The sequence below is a fragment of the Salminus brasiliensis genome, chromosome 1 (assembly GCF_030463535.1).
Source record: "Salminus brasiliensis chromosome 1, fSalBra1.hap2, whole genome shotgun sequence".
NCBI lineage: Eukaryota > Metazoa > Chordata > Actinopteri > Characiformes > Bryconidae > Salminus > Salminus brasiliensis.
In genome coordinates this window covers 57,905,670-57,920,243 of record NC_132878.1, presented here as the reverse complement: position 1 = coordinate 57,920,243, position 14,574 = coordinate 57,905,670, and the positions used below count along the sequence as shown (strand labels likewise).

At 40.3% G+C, this 14,574-nt stretch overlaps 1 protein-coding gene across 1 annotated transcript in view; it reads left to right on the top strand.

Annotated features, from left to right (window-relative positions):
* LOC140559678 (kelch-like protein 29) overlaps positions 1-14,574 on the top strand; it is a 212,584-nt gene that overhangs the window by 70,006 nt on the left and 128,004 nt on the right. Inside the window, exon 3 of the mRNA XM_072683230.1 lies at positions 2,302-2,604. Within this exon, the coding sequence (XP_072539331.1) occupies positions 2,332-2,604 (273 nt within the window). The 5' untranslated portion in view covers positions 2,302-2,331. The remainder of the gene's footprint in view (positions 1-2,301; positions 2,605-14,574) is intronic.

Below are 14,574 nucleotides of genomic sequence, written 5' to 3'. Positions count from 1 at the left end.
GTGAACAAGGATTACCTGTGTGTTTTATCATCTGCGTGAATTTGCATGCACCATATAGTGATTTATAACTCGCACCATTACACCAAAAAATTCCTCCTGAATGTTTCACATGGTAAATGTCCCGATACGAAGCTAGGGTTATGATCTTACTTGTAATGTTTTCGAGCATGTTTGGTCTCACAGACAAGTCTTGATGCATGTAAATTTGACTTTCATGAGACGGGTTTAAGAGGAAATTATTACAGATTAGATTGAGAAGAGATGCTGATGCTGTATTAATGTATTAATTAGTTTGTGTTAAGCACTGAGCAGTTTCTGTACCTGGTATCTATGCTGTCCATCAGTTTTGCCTGTAATGAAAGTTATTATTATGTTTGGCACAATTTTAATACTGTTTGTTTATTGTTTATTTATTTTTTCCTGTTGTTTATTTGTTGCTGTATTTTACCAAACAGTATGTTTCTATTCCATCAAGCCATGCTCTGATTCTGATACAAATTAAATCTCGTCTTATACTTACAAACACAAATGGGGTCTCGATTAAAGGTTTAAAATCTACACTTTTGACTCTCTGCTTGTTTAAGATACAAGAGAGAAATAAATACATAAAATTATGCCATGGTTTTGTTCCTAAGGGTAAACCCCAGCATTAGCACCAAGGCCCATATTTACCATACCATATCATGCACAAATCACATGATTTGTGGTGGTTTGAGAGCTATGCATTTTGCACTTCACTGGATGCATGCAGAGGGATGGAATTATGCCTGTTCTGGGCCATACAGCATGTGTTAACGGAGCAAAGCACCACACTGGAGAGCCAATCCAATATATTTAATGAATAATTAATATGCTGCTTGTAATATGTAACATAATTATTGGAAGGGGTGTTTGCCACTACTAAGTCTATTTGTGTGTGTGTGTGTGTGTATGCATTTGGTTTGTATGCCTGCATGCTTCCTGGCAATAACTGCACTCTCATATTAAAGAATAGTTTGAGGATTTAGCATAAATATGGCTCTGTGAGGCTGAATGAAGCTTCTGTGCTGTCCAGTTGCCGTAATGAAAACTCTCCTTTCTTTTCCACGCTGAAAAGCCACCTGCTTCACTGTTTGATATCCCTCCATGCTGCCTTAGTATAGATGGACCGGAGGAGGAGGATTTAATGGCTGAAAAGCCATTTTTGTTCACTCAAATTCAAAACTCATACATCCAGCTTACATATAAAAAGTGTATGTCCCCTTATCTATTCCAGCACATTTGGTTGTTTCCTTTTGGAGAAAATGCACAATATCACACAATGGCTTCCTATGAGCTCATTTCTTTATGTAGCCCTGCGCAACTGACTTTTCAATATATAACGGGTTGCCAAAGTGCAATAAATCCAAATTTTTTATTTATTTATTTATTTATTTTGCACAGCACCTGAATAGCCAATACTGGCTTATTTTACAAGCAGCCTAATCTTCTCCCACATGTACAAAGAGAGAAACTAATAAGCCAATTCCCAACTGGGGGTCTCCGGAGTTATTACACACAACTGTCTGTGGAGGATGGTAGATAAAGAAGCCACAGCAAATAAAGGAAAATTAAGTTTACCAACTCGCCAAGCAAACTTTTTTTCCCTCCGACAGCAGGAGGGAGAGGTAGGGGTGGTTGGTAGTCTGCTCAAGTTAATCCCTGCGAACCAATCAGCAGTTTAAAGCAATAAAGTGAGTTGTGAAATGGGCTGTCCGGTTAATTAGGACTCTAGATGGGTTTGAGTTATGAGCTTTGGGAGCTGTACGAGTAAAGTCATTAAGAAAACCTGGTATAGCTGGACAGATCCCTTAACCATATGGAATAGACCAAATCTACCCTGGAGCGGCGGATGCTGCAGTTTTCTTCATGGTTCTTGTAAATAAATGCTAATTTTTTTTCTCTCCCCTCATTAAGGGCTGGCAGAATGGATATTAAAATAAGCAAATGGAGCGTTTTGTGCGTGCACGTCAATCAAAGGCAGTGGCAGCATCTGTTGGGGGAGCGTCTGCAAGTTTGCAGTGCAGGACATGTTAAAGAATGAGCTGCGTGCTCAGGAAGGCAATTAGCATAGCTCACACCTCTCGTCTACCCATGTTGTGTTTGCAATAATGCTTACTGACAGTCCTCCATGCACCAATAAAATGCTTTTATGTATTGGCATAGAAGCAGATAGTATATGCTTGAGTGTCAATAAGTCTGTGGAACTGTTCTGTGTGTTTTGACAGCATCTTATCTCTTTCTCTGTTTTCCCCTCTCTCTCTTGCTCTCGCTCTCTCCCAGGCAGTGCCACATTGCCTCTGAAAGGAAGTCATGTCACGTCACCACCACCGGTTTGAGCGGGACTACCGAGGCCCCTGGGACCGCCGGGACCGTCCCACCGGTGTCCACAATGGGGTGGGCAACAGCGTCTGCTCATCCGCCGCCCCACCTTTGGCCAATGGCAACAACAGGCCCGGCCTCCTTCCCCTGCCGGTCATCCCCTCCCTCCTGCCCAGCCCGGTCACTATCACCGTGACGACAAGCAGCACCGACCTGGGCGTGAAGCGAGCTTCATCTGCTTCAGTGGCAGCACCCGCTGTGAAGGTAAGCCACAGAGAGCGAGAGAGATCGAGAGAGAGAGAGAGAGACAGACGCCAGATCACTTCCCTTGCTTTCTCTCTCCTCTCCCTGCCAAATCGCTCCAGTCTCTCCTCACTTTCCCTCCTCCTTGCTAATTTTCTCTGTCATTATGTAAATGAGAAACTCAGAGCGATGGGCTGAATTAAGTCCAAGCCCAGGGTTTTTCAACTCTGTTGCGGGCAAGAAATACAAAGCAGGTGTCTGCCATTTGAGCGGAGCAGAGTGACAATCAGGAAAATTAGTTCTTTATGAAAACACATTAGCTGTAGCCTCACCGTTCACACGTTTCTATCGAATTATCCCTTGTTTTGGTCGCTGTGTTTCTTTTCACTTGGCATGCCAGCAATAGGTGTTGGTTATAGTACTCTGCTGCTGATAATTCAGACCTCTCCCATACGATGCTATGATTGACGTGATCTTTGTTGGTTCTCGATTAAAGCACAGACAGTTTGTAACTACTAATCAGCTGACGACAGACTGTTTCCAATAAATTATTCACTGATGATCGCGCCCAACCATGCTCAGGACGCTAAACCGGATTCTTTAGAGGTTTAAAAAATTGTTTGCTGAAAAATCTCATTTACTTACTGTATAAAGCTTCTAGCATCTAGCTACAGTACGACAGTGTCATAAACCACATTAACGAGACTGTTTACTTCACAAAACTCAGTGCAGCTTAAGGCTAGTTTCTGAAGGTTTAAGTGGTGGTGGTGATCTCTTGACTTAATACCAGTCCAGTCCAGAGCCTACTTCATTGCTATGCTTTTTTTAATGAGAGCACAGCTGTGTAAAGTGAAGCCCTATTTAAAGCAGAGGCAGCTGTTAATGAGTGTGGCCAGTTATTCCTGGTCTTGACTTGCCTGTTTACTCCTGGTTATAACAGCGTTTTTGGTGTTCAGATCATGTTTAAATGTTACTTGTCGGCATGAAAAGCCAAGTGTAAACACTCCCATGACGCCCTGTGATCGGATTGATCGGAACCACAGCGTTAATTTGAATCAGTAATCATTACTGTGGATCTTTCTGTGGTTTCTCTCTCCCTGATGATCTCCCTTACTGTCTCATTCTAATGTGTGTGTTTGGGTGTGTGTGCAGACTAGCGCTTGTGCTTATTTACCAGTGGATGAGAGCAGTATTACACAGTTTGTTCCCTTGTGGTTTAAATAATCTGTTGCATTTTGTATTACGAGAACCATATATTGTTCTAATACATTTTATAACCCCAACAGTTCCTCTAAACTGTTCACAGGGAATTTTGGAAAGTCGAAAATCGGATCTCGGATTTTATCCAGATTTAAAACACATGTTAATGGCAGGTGTAAACAGGCCCAATGTATCGTGCTCTCAGACGTGAGACTAGACTGTCAAAGCACACAGTTTGCATGACGCTCATTAAAATAAGCTTCCTCGTTAGCTATCTGTGAAGTGAAGCGAACTTCGAACACCAAACATTTCTTGGCTGATCAATGACTTTTGGAATGGGGCGGAAAAAATAAATACGACTCTTGGCCAAACTATTCCTTGAACCCAGGCTATTGTGTTGAACTGTTCGGTGGCTATTGTCTGGCACAATGGTTTCCAAGGTTTGAGGCTAAAAAAGGGATCTTGTATAACTGCAGAAATATGGCCACTATCCTGGCTCCATCATATTCTGCTCACTGACTATCCCCAACGTGCACACTCATGAGGATTTTTACTGTTGAGCTCTAGCGAATGCTGCAGGGAAGGATCCCTTCACACATGGCATTGTCTCCTACTAAGTCCAGTTGGCACACTTGGTAAATTTTAGGCCATCAGCAGCGTTTAACACGTGAAGGATCTGGGTATCAAGTGATTTTACTTGAATGTGATGCAGATCGTGCGGAGGAGCTGCTGTCATCTCACGCTGTCAGTAGGCGACTTACCTCTCAGCTCCACATTGTTTTTGACAGCTCTCTGTGATGTGTGCATTAGAGGAGAACGTAAAGAAATGCAGCAATCTCAGGTCTTTGCTTTGTTGTGTTTTTTCTTTTTTTTAGCCCACCTTAATTACCGCCTGTAAGAGATCTGTCAGTGTCAGAACAAGACTGGCACTCAAGGGAAGGCCACTCTCCTGTCATCCGCTACCAAAGTCTCTCTGTAGTTCTGTCCATAGGCTGTTGAAGAGATGAGAGGTGCTCCTTAGAGAGAGAGTCACACAGAGAGAGAGAGACGGACAGACAGACAGAAACAGAGAGAGAGTTCATATAAGACTTGACAGAGGTATTGATCTGCTTTTACAGAAAAGTCTTATCCACTTCTTTAATAAAACAGTCCCGTCTAATAAGATGAAGCATCCTTATTAGGAGGCAGTGTCACCATCAGGAGGAGACTGTGAGACAGCAGAGTGGACGTCAATGTGTGTTTGAGAGGACAATTCCGTGCTTTCAAAACATAAACATCATTAAAAGGGTAGGTTGTAAAAACAATAATTCAGAGTGGTTTGGTGTGAAACACTCCTTTCTAGAGCCAGAATGGTTCAAAGTGGTGGTGAATGAAATCAGACGTCTGAAACATGTAATGACCAAAATGTACCTCATCAAAAGTTTCTTCTGATCTTAATTTTTAAAATATCCATGCATGGTGGAGAAATACATGTAGGGTGTTGTAAAGCAAAGTAGTCCCTATAGCAAATGCATTGTTTTAGATTGACCTATTATATCATTATTATCATTATATTGCTCATTGATAATAAATAAAATGGCTTTATTTGCACTGTCAGTTACCCTACATGAACTATTTCACACCAGTCTATTCTAAATGACTTGTCTACAGAGTGAATTTATGAATTATGTGAAAATTATGCTTCTTTGAGAGCTATGAGCATGGGTTAAAGTTTATAGTAATCAAATGTTTTAACCTGGACATACAGTTATACTATAGTACAATTGGAGCTATTTAGAAATACCTAGTTGAGCATACCAAGCATATGGCCACTGAAAAACATCTCCACAATGGTGACTTTACAGGAGAAGGCAAAAGGAAGTTAATGTAAAATAAGACTTTATTCAAAGTCATTTAGAGCATTTAGTATTTACACGGAATACAGGGAAACCTAAAAACAGACATAAATGGAGATATGAGACATTTTTCATTGGACTTTGGACAGCAATATTTTTCTGAGTAGAATATTTGGGTAGATCTTAAACCTTAGATCGTAACAGCACGCTATACTGGATTACTTGTTATTGGTTTAAGCTGATGACCTGCCTTTTTTATTTAATTTAATTTACCCTGCTGCACACTGGGATGCCAGATTGTAGCGCTGAGTCTTCCGGAGGAGTCGTGGACATAATTCAGTGAAACACTGATGAAGTTAGGTGCCTACCTGATGACCCCTGTGAAGAGCTTGTAATGTATTGGGAGATGTTTGGAGTGTTTGGGGTGTTTGGAGTGTTTGGGGGAAGGTAAGGTTATGTGTACATTTTACTGGTGTGTGTAGGGCTCTATCAGTCCCAGCGGAAGTGTTGCTGATCGGATCATAAGTGACTACAGCAACATAGTAAGGAACTTGGTAGAGATTGAGATGTAGTAGGTGATTACAGTTTGGGGGAAAGGAATGAGCTGGGACCCCCAGTTGTGCAGTCCCAGTTGTAAGGTGCAGGATTTTTGTCATCTTTAGCCTGCTTTCTCATTATCAGGACATTGCGTTGTAATTTGCACAATAAAATAAATAAATAAATAAAAAGGTTGAATACGATTGATTGGATATTTCTTCAGCATTCAACTATTTATCGCTGCTCCACATCATAGTCACTATTTTACTGCATGACTAGGCTACGTTATTCCTATCTTCTTAAGATATGTCTGCGTAGTTGGTTAAGGGTGCACGACACCCACGAGGCATTAGTATGGCAGTGACTGTCACTGTGTGTGTTTGTGCAAGGTTGTGACTGGCTCTCCGTTGTGATCTGTAAAGATGGCTGGTGTAATGATCGCAGGAGGCCCATCTGCTTTAGCTGTCTGTTGTGACAAACGAGTTCAACTCAGAACAAACAGTTCCAGTTTTAACCAGTGGTGAGGCTGTCTCCTTTTTCCCTTCATTTTTATTTATGATGTGTTTGTTTTTGTACACTAGTGCATAGTGATGCACTAAATCTAGCAGCAGCCGGAAGGGGTTGATTTACTATTTTTACCATGTTAGTGGATGAGCATGTGAGATGAATGGTGATTACAACAGTAGTCCAGAAAAAAAGCTTCTTTGGTCAGATCAGTTTACATGGTTAGGATTGAAATTCTTCTGCTAGCTGCTTTAGAAGTTTTAGCTCTATTAACTATAGACTTTAGCTGTATTAGTGCCATAGCTTAGTGCTTAGAACTTTAAACACAGTTATATCCAAATTACAACAACATAACTTGAACTATTTACGTAGCAAACGTTATATGTGATTTTTGACCATATTGAAATAGGTATAAGATTAACATTCAAACCCATATGGTTTTAGTATCCCTCTTGGTGATTGTACGCTAAAGCTAAGTTTATTATATAAATATACAAAAGAGGAAATGCATGTGTCCCAGGTGGTGGAAGTTTCTGCGGCCATGCCCACTGAGTGGCAGCGTTAGTGTTCAGAGTGAATGCTGCTAATACAAAAACGAGAAAGAGCTGTAGTGCGAAAGAGATTTAGCAGGAATTCAGAGCTATCATTCTACAGAAGAGAAGAGAAACTAATGGATTGTCAATTTGTAGAAATGACTGGAATCCAGGCACTGAAATGTGTGGGAGCTCACTGAGTGGCGAAGAAACGCTCTGAAAACAGATGGGGAAAACCAAGCCCTCTGTAGTTGCCAATTTAGTGACATGCTAAGTTTAAGGAAGAGAGAAAGCTAGAAAACCTAAGACCAAAAACACTCCTAAGACCATTCACCCGACCATTGGTTCTTTGGTAATTTAAATAATTCGCTGTTGAGTCCAACTGCTTTTAACTTGAGTAGATAATGGCTTGTTTCATTACTGATATGGCTTATCTCCCTAATAAACGCAGCCGTGTTGCAGAGTTTTGCCACTCAGTGTGACTATCAGGAGGCATGTTGCAGCAGGAACATGATGTTATGCATACCCTCTATTGAACCCACCAATGGGCTAAGTTCTAATGTTTGCAAAGGCTTTGCTTCTGGCCAAATTGTCATAAACAGATGGAACAGATGCTGGGAACACAGCTCATGTTTTTTTAAACTACTTTCTCTTACATGACTTTTTGGTGACCAGCTCTCTTGTTGTACTGTACCCGTCCTCATTTATATTGCTGCTAAAGTGTCTATATGTGTTTGGGAGCTACTGGCAGCCTCTGATCAGCATGTTTTGAACATCTGCTGTCAGCGACACTCAGATGTCCTCTGCTGAACGCTTGTCGTGGCTTTTTCAGCACTCTTTAACTGTGATTTTGGATGGAAAAGAAGAAACTCCGCTCTTGTTTACACAGTCTCTCAATTAGCTGTCTCACACGGAAATGCAATCTGACGGGAACAGAAAGTTTTCCGTTTTTTCATATCATTTCATGGGAGCAGTGCCAGTGCTATAACTAGTTGAAACTACAAACTCTGAAATGTCTTCTGCAGGAAACTTGCTGAGATTGGTGAAATGTGCAAAGTTTTACATACTTTCTCATCCATCCATCCACATATGTAGGATTCATTAACATTTACCCGGAAAAGTGAAGCTATCCGAGCTCTTGGGTAGACCATGTTCTAGATTGCTTACAGAAAGCAGCAGTATGAGCTCTTTAGGCACAACGTTATATGAATATTTAGGACACATTCACATCACATATTCACATCTCTTTTCTACAGAAATCCAATGGATTCAGAGACATAAAATTTTTTTCTTGGGATAATTTTACTTACATATGTTGTAGCATAGTTATCTAATAGGGGTGTAATGATACATACAAGTCATGTCATTTCACACCATGGTTAGGACATCATGGTTCAAAACAGAAGTTACAGTTTTTCAGCCAAGTGTCATTTTCAGCTCAGTCCCCCCAGAGGTAGTCGGTACAGCCTGTAGTGTATTAAGCAGTAAACATATAACAGTTAACATGCACTCCCACATAGGTTATATATTATATACAGAAGTGGAAAAAAGCTTAAACCCAGCCTCCCCTAAGGAAACACAGAGGAAAACACCCTTGCTGCTTTGAAAGAAGAAGGCAGGTCTTAGCTCCTGTGTGTCATTGGCACTCGCCATAGTCAGATGCCAATCAGCTTAAGCTAAGCTCAGCATGGTATGATGCTAACGTTCACCCAGCATACAGGGTAAGGTTTTTGGGTGGTACTCATGCTTGAAATTTGTTACCATGATGGTTTGGAACAAACACATGTACCTTTACACCCCTGGTATCTCAGCAGTGTGAATCATCCTCTAATGCACTGTGCTTTTAGTGCTTTAGTGCCATTATGTGAATTCAGACAAATTTTCTTAAGGTTATGTGGTTTTGACACACCAGTTCAAAAAAGCTAATGGCAGAGAGAGAAAAAAGGGTTGGGCATGCGATTCGGAAAGGCCATCATTTTTCCAGCATCATTTGTGGTGAATAGTTTTTAATTAGCAGCTCAGCCTGAATCCAATTTCAGTGGCGTGCTTATGTATTTAAAAATCATTTCACAGATATGCTGTTTTCTAATCATTAGCCACCCTTTCATCTTGTGATCATATTAAAGAATGCAGTTTGGAACTGATGTTAAGATCAGGACGAGTAAACTGTTAGCCAAGATTTACCGAAAAAGAGCCAGAGAGCAATTCATATCAATAGCAAAGTGTCATAACCCTAATTTGCATCTCCACAAGATGCACCAGAATAAGATTGCGGAGCAGGAAGCTTTAGAAAGGAAAGAATAAATGATCAAATCAGAGCATGTTAATTGAGCCGAGGTCTTCTGAGAGTTTAAAAATAAGCCGTGTGCATTAAAAAAAAATGCTGCCAAAGTGTGAAGAAGCTGTTTTGAAAGTGAGGTGATTAACATTTAAGAAAAGCTCAGTTTAGGCAAAAACACAGAGGTGAATAGAGTGTGGGTTACAGTAGACTGGGTACTGAGGCCCTCCTCCTCCTGTCATGCCTGTCACTGCTTAATAATAGCTCCTCTTTGTGGTAAAGATAAACTCGTACATTTTTAAAGTCCATGCTCAGCATGGAGCCCACAGGCAGAATAGCCCCTATGGAAATTACCCAACAGCTTTCAAATTCCACAGAGAAACATATAATAATTCATTCAGCCTCTTTGGTATGCGCTGCAAAATTCCACTATTGGTCTTATTAAGTGGGAAGTTTCAGTTCTTCACATAGTCCCTTCCGTGGCGTTTAATGAGACAGTTCCTTCTATTTTAGATTATATGGCAACACAGTATGAGCAATTTTTTTTTACATGTATTATTTTTACACACAAAAAAGGCCACTGAGACCAAATTTGCGTCATAGGTTTCCCTGTATATTAAACCATGGAACTTATAAATGGAATATAGAAAGAGGTAGAAGTGTTTCCATAATTTAGGCCACAGTGTACTAGATACATAGCAGCCATGGTGGTCAGCTAGACCCAGCTCTGTTCAATCTTCAACCGATTAGAAACCTTGCATTCTATTTCCATATCTGTGTTCTGTTATCTAAGAAATGGTAATGTGTGTAGGATGCTTTTGCAGTGGTTCAACAGAGCACAAGTTACCCGGCTTGCGCTAAACATTGTGCTTTGGGTCAGCAGTAACTCTTGCATAAGTGCTGCTGGACCTCTGCCAGAGTTTGTTCTTTCAACGCAGCAAACTTTTTTATGCTCGCAGCCCGGCAAAAACAAACAAGTGCCTTTGGCCTATAAGTCAACTTACATAGTCCAGCTATTGCAACCACACAGTGCTCTACTGCTTAACAGTTGCCCAGATTGTGTTTTAAGATAATCAACCACAGAAAAGCAAGACAGTATGTCGAATTTCTAAAGAGAACCACAACTAAAGCTCCTCAGCTTTCCTACCTAACTTCCTCTCTACCTTCAGTTTCTTGCAGACACATTTTTGAACCTCACAACCTCTTGATCTCTTGTTCTTCAGTTCTAGCTCTGTTTATCAAGGGTGGCCTACAGCAAAAGTAACCAGGAACTTCAGCCCAAGTGCTTACACTTTTCTCACCACTCAAAATCGAAAGCAAGACTCAGACCCAGAGTTTTTCACTGATGTTGAGCTTGTTAAGGATAATAGAGCACTTATGATCTTAATCTCACACCCTTTTAGTGCTACTACACTGCTTCACAGGTTAGCTTACTACCAAGTTCTAATGGAACCCTAAGGTCAACAGTAAGAGATGTTACAATCTGGGGTAGGTAATAGAGAATTTATTATTAGGAATGTTTAAAAATGTTTATTAATACAATTTTCCAAATTTTTTTTTCAGAATATCATTGCTATTGGAACCAAATCTTTTATTTGTTGTTTTCATTACATTTTTACATTTGATTTCTACAGCATTTTAACATCTGTGAACAGCTGTCAGTGTATATATATTTCAGAGATACATGGCAGCATGTTATTAGGGGTAGGTTTATTAGTTACAAGCAAGGCTCATGTGCATTTTACATAACTTGAGTTAAGAAGACTGTTGGTGTGTATAGTTCTTAGGATCAGTCCTTGCATAGAGAGGTCAATCAGTGAATCATTCTTAGTACTGTTTTTAATAAAAGCTTTGGTGTGAGTTACAGTGGCACATATTAAAGTGATCACCAGTTATAAGAGCACTCTCCAGTCTTAATGGATGGTTTTTAGCTCAGTGTGTTAAAGTGATGAACACAGTCCTTCTTTCCGCTATTCTTTAGTCCGGAAGACAAAGCAAGGTCAAAGACATGCATTCAGCCCTGTTGCCCCCAGCTCCAAGTCCTCCTAATAAATCAGCAAGATGGACTAAATGAGGGTGTAGATTCATGATGTCTTCATCTCTATGGGGATTATACATCACATGATACAGATCGCTCCCGTTTCCGCCTGATATTTACCGCTCGTTTGTTTTTCTCCGGGGAGAAGCGGGAAAAGGGAAGTACAGTGGCACTTTGGCATTTGAGCCATCATCCCTCCATATTGTCATCTTAGTCCTGCCTGCCATTTAGATCCTGTGTGGAAAACAGAGTGAGCGCATAGCAGCGGGTCCTTGCAAAGTCATGAGTATGAAATATTAATAATCTGAGAAATCTCGTTCCCAATTTTTCTCCCTGCCTTAAAGCTGATTTTATTTAGTCGTGTGTTGATTATGAATAACCAAAGGTCATTTTTGTATGCCAGTTTGCATGGCCTATATGCTGTGTGTTTGTGCAATGTTTTATGCATGTGTTTATGCTCATATGTTGCTTAAAAGTCAACGGAATGATGAATTCATACTCTCCTGTGATGAATTTGTAAGCTGTCAGGCAAAGGATTACTGTCTTTAAACTTTAATTAACCATTTCTCCTCAGCATTTAGATGAGTCTAGAAGCACTGCCTGCCTTAAAATGAGTTTGTACTACACTTAAGGTAACCTTGGCTGTTAAACACATAGTTTCTTCAGCTAAGTTCACCTTCAGCTAAGATGAATTCTAACTTCATTAATTCTAGCCCATTAATTCTACAGCGGTGTACCACTATACACTTTTTTTTCTTTTTGTGATGGCAGTTACCCCTTAGAATATCCTGTTATGTTGTACTGCTTATCCCTTTAAAGATAATTATCACTTTATTCTAAGCAGGTCTTTGATACCCAATATAGAGGTCTGGCGAGGCACTGACTTGAAATGTAGATTCTTTCCAGTGGCGGCCCCCAGAAACATCGGGTTGCTTTGTGGAGTCACTCCAGCAACCAGTAAGGAAAAGACTTAGTAATTCTTCTAGTACCACTCTAATATGTCATCTTATTTGCTTTGCGACCACTCCTAATACATGTTTTCCAGCTCCATGACCTCTGCCGCCATGTGTTACTTTCAGTAACGGTTTCATGTCATGGTCAGTTCAAACAAAGACACTGGTCTGATCTTACTGTTTTCAGCAGATGAGCATCCAGCTGCGGAGTAGACAGTGTGCACTGGAACAGGTATGCCCAATGTGATGTGGATTTTCAGACGTGTTAGTAAAGATGAAGAGCAAGTCTTATACAGAGCAAAAACACTCTGTTGGGCCTGTCTTCCACAGGTCTATGTCACATGGGTCTGGGTTACATGGAAAATTATGTCTCTGATGAAAATATTCTACGATTCTATGTCTGAGAGTGTTCTATGTTTTTTATACTTATAAGATCATAATGCACTATATGAGCAATTGTGTGGGTGTATGTGAATCAGCAAATCTGATTAAGGCTCTGAGTTCAGCTTAACTACCTTGACCAATGCTGAATAACACGTCCTGAAGTGGGAGTGATGGCACATGGAAACACTTTCACTTTTTTCAGTCTTAACGAGGACCAGTCAGTGCCGTGTTTACTGTGAATCCTGTGGCTCTGGGAGCTGAAGCCCTTGGCAACATATGTTAGGAATGTGTCTTTCCCATTTAGGGCTGATGAGGAGGCTGAGTATTTGCTGAAGTTGAATAGACAGAAGAGGCAGAGCTCCTCAGCCTTAAGAACATTAAACTAAGCCAAAGAGAGAGAAGATTCTCATACTTTCAGCTCCTAGATTTGAACATGGGAGAAGACGATGCACATTTACCCTATTTTACACAAGTTCGTTCATTTAGAAAACTACTGCTTAGTTTTGCTGAAAGGAAATCTACAGACGCACATGGAGTTCACTCAGAACAGATCCTGTAAAGTACAGCTGTCAGATTAAAATGTATCTGCTACTCAGATGGGCTGTTGTCAACAGGATGTACAGTCATAACAAGCCTGGCTATCTGTCACATGGACACATACTTTAGTGCCATTTACATTCCAGTTACTTCAGCTTAGGTTGAGAAAATGTCACTTTACCTTGGTTAATCCGCAAATTATGTAGTGATGACGGTCAAAAAGGTTGGAGACCTTAATATAGCTATAGCAACTTCCTTTTGTCATTGACAGTCAGATCTTAAGATGGTACAAAGCCTAAAATTATACCCAGAGTCTATGGATTATCCAAAGACACTTGTATATAAATAATTAGCTAAGATGCATGTAGCAAAAAAGAGCACTCTAGGTAGCATTGTGTAAGAAAAGTAGATGTGGTTAAGGAGACAAAAAGTTTAGTTTTTATTCTGTAGAAATCTAATGAATATTTCTGATATTCCTGGTTTCATTTTTTGCACAGTTCGAATCCCTGGTGATCGGTATACAGTGTAGATTGTTTAATTACCAGTAAAGATAGTAGCTATTGTTACAACCTGGTCTACACTATGTAACTTTGGTGAAGCGGACAGGACAACACTCTGTGTTACACAAGTATTCTTGTCATTTTTATATTCAGGTAAAAGACTTTAACATTACTCTACTCCTTCAGTCCACATGATTCTTTAACTTTCAATGACCGTTCTGTATCTAGCAGCTTGTAAAATTCACATGTGCCACAAGTGGAGACCTTAAAGCACAATTTGTCTTTACTGCAGTGAATTACACTCTTAATCTGTGTGTGTGTGTGGGGGGGGGGTGTTCTCACACAATGCTCTGTGTAACATTACTCGCCATATTAGCATTTCACCTTTTTGCTTTATGTCATACTGGACAATTTGGCAAATTGAGCTTTACAATGCCATAGTGTAATGCTGACGAGTAAGTCAGTTGCGAATAAGGTAATAATGGACAGACAGTCACGAATACTATAATGGGTATATAAAAAATAGCATAATACTTCTTGCAATTTATCAGAGAGTGAGAGAGAGAGAGCGAGAGACAGACTTCACCAGAGCAAGGAAAATTCTCTCTCTATGCAATTCACTCTCAAAATTGCTTCATAGTTACTGCCACTACTACTAAATGCTCAAAAATGACACCAGCTAGAGGTGTCCA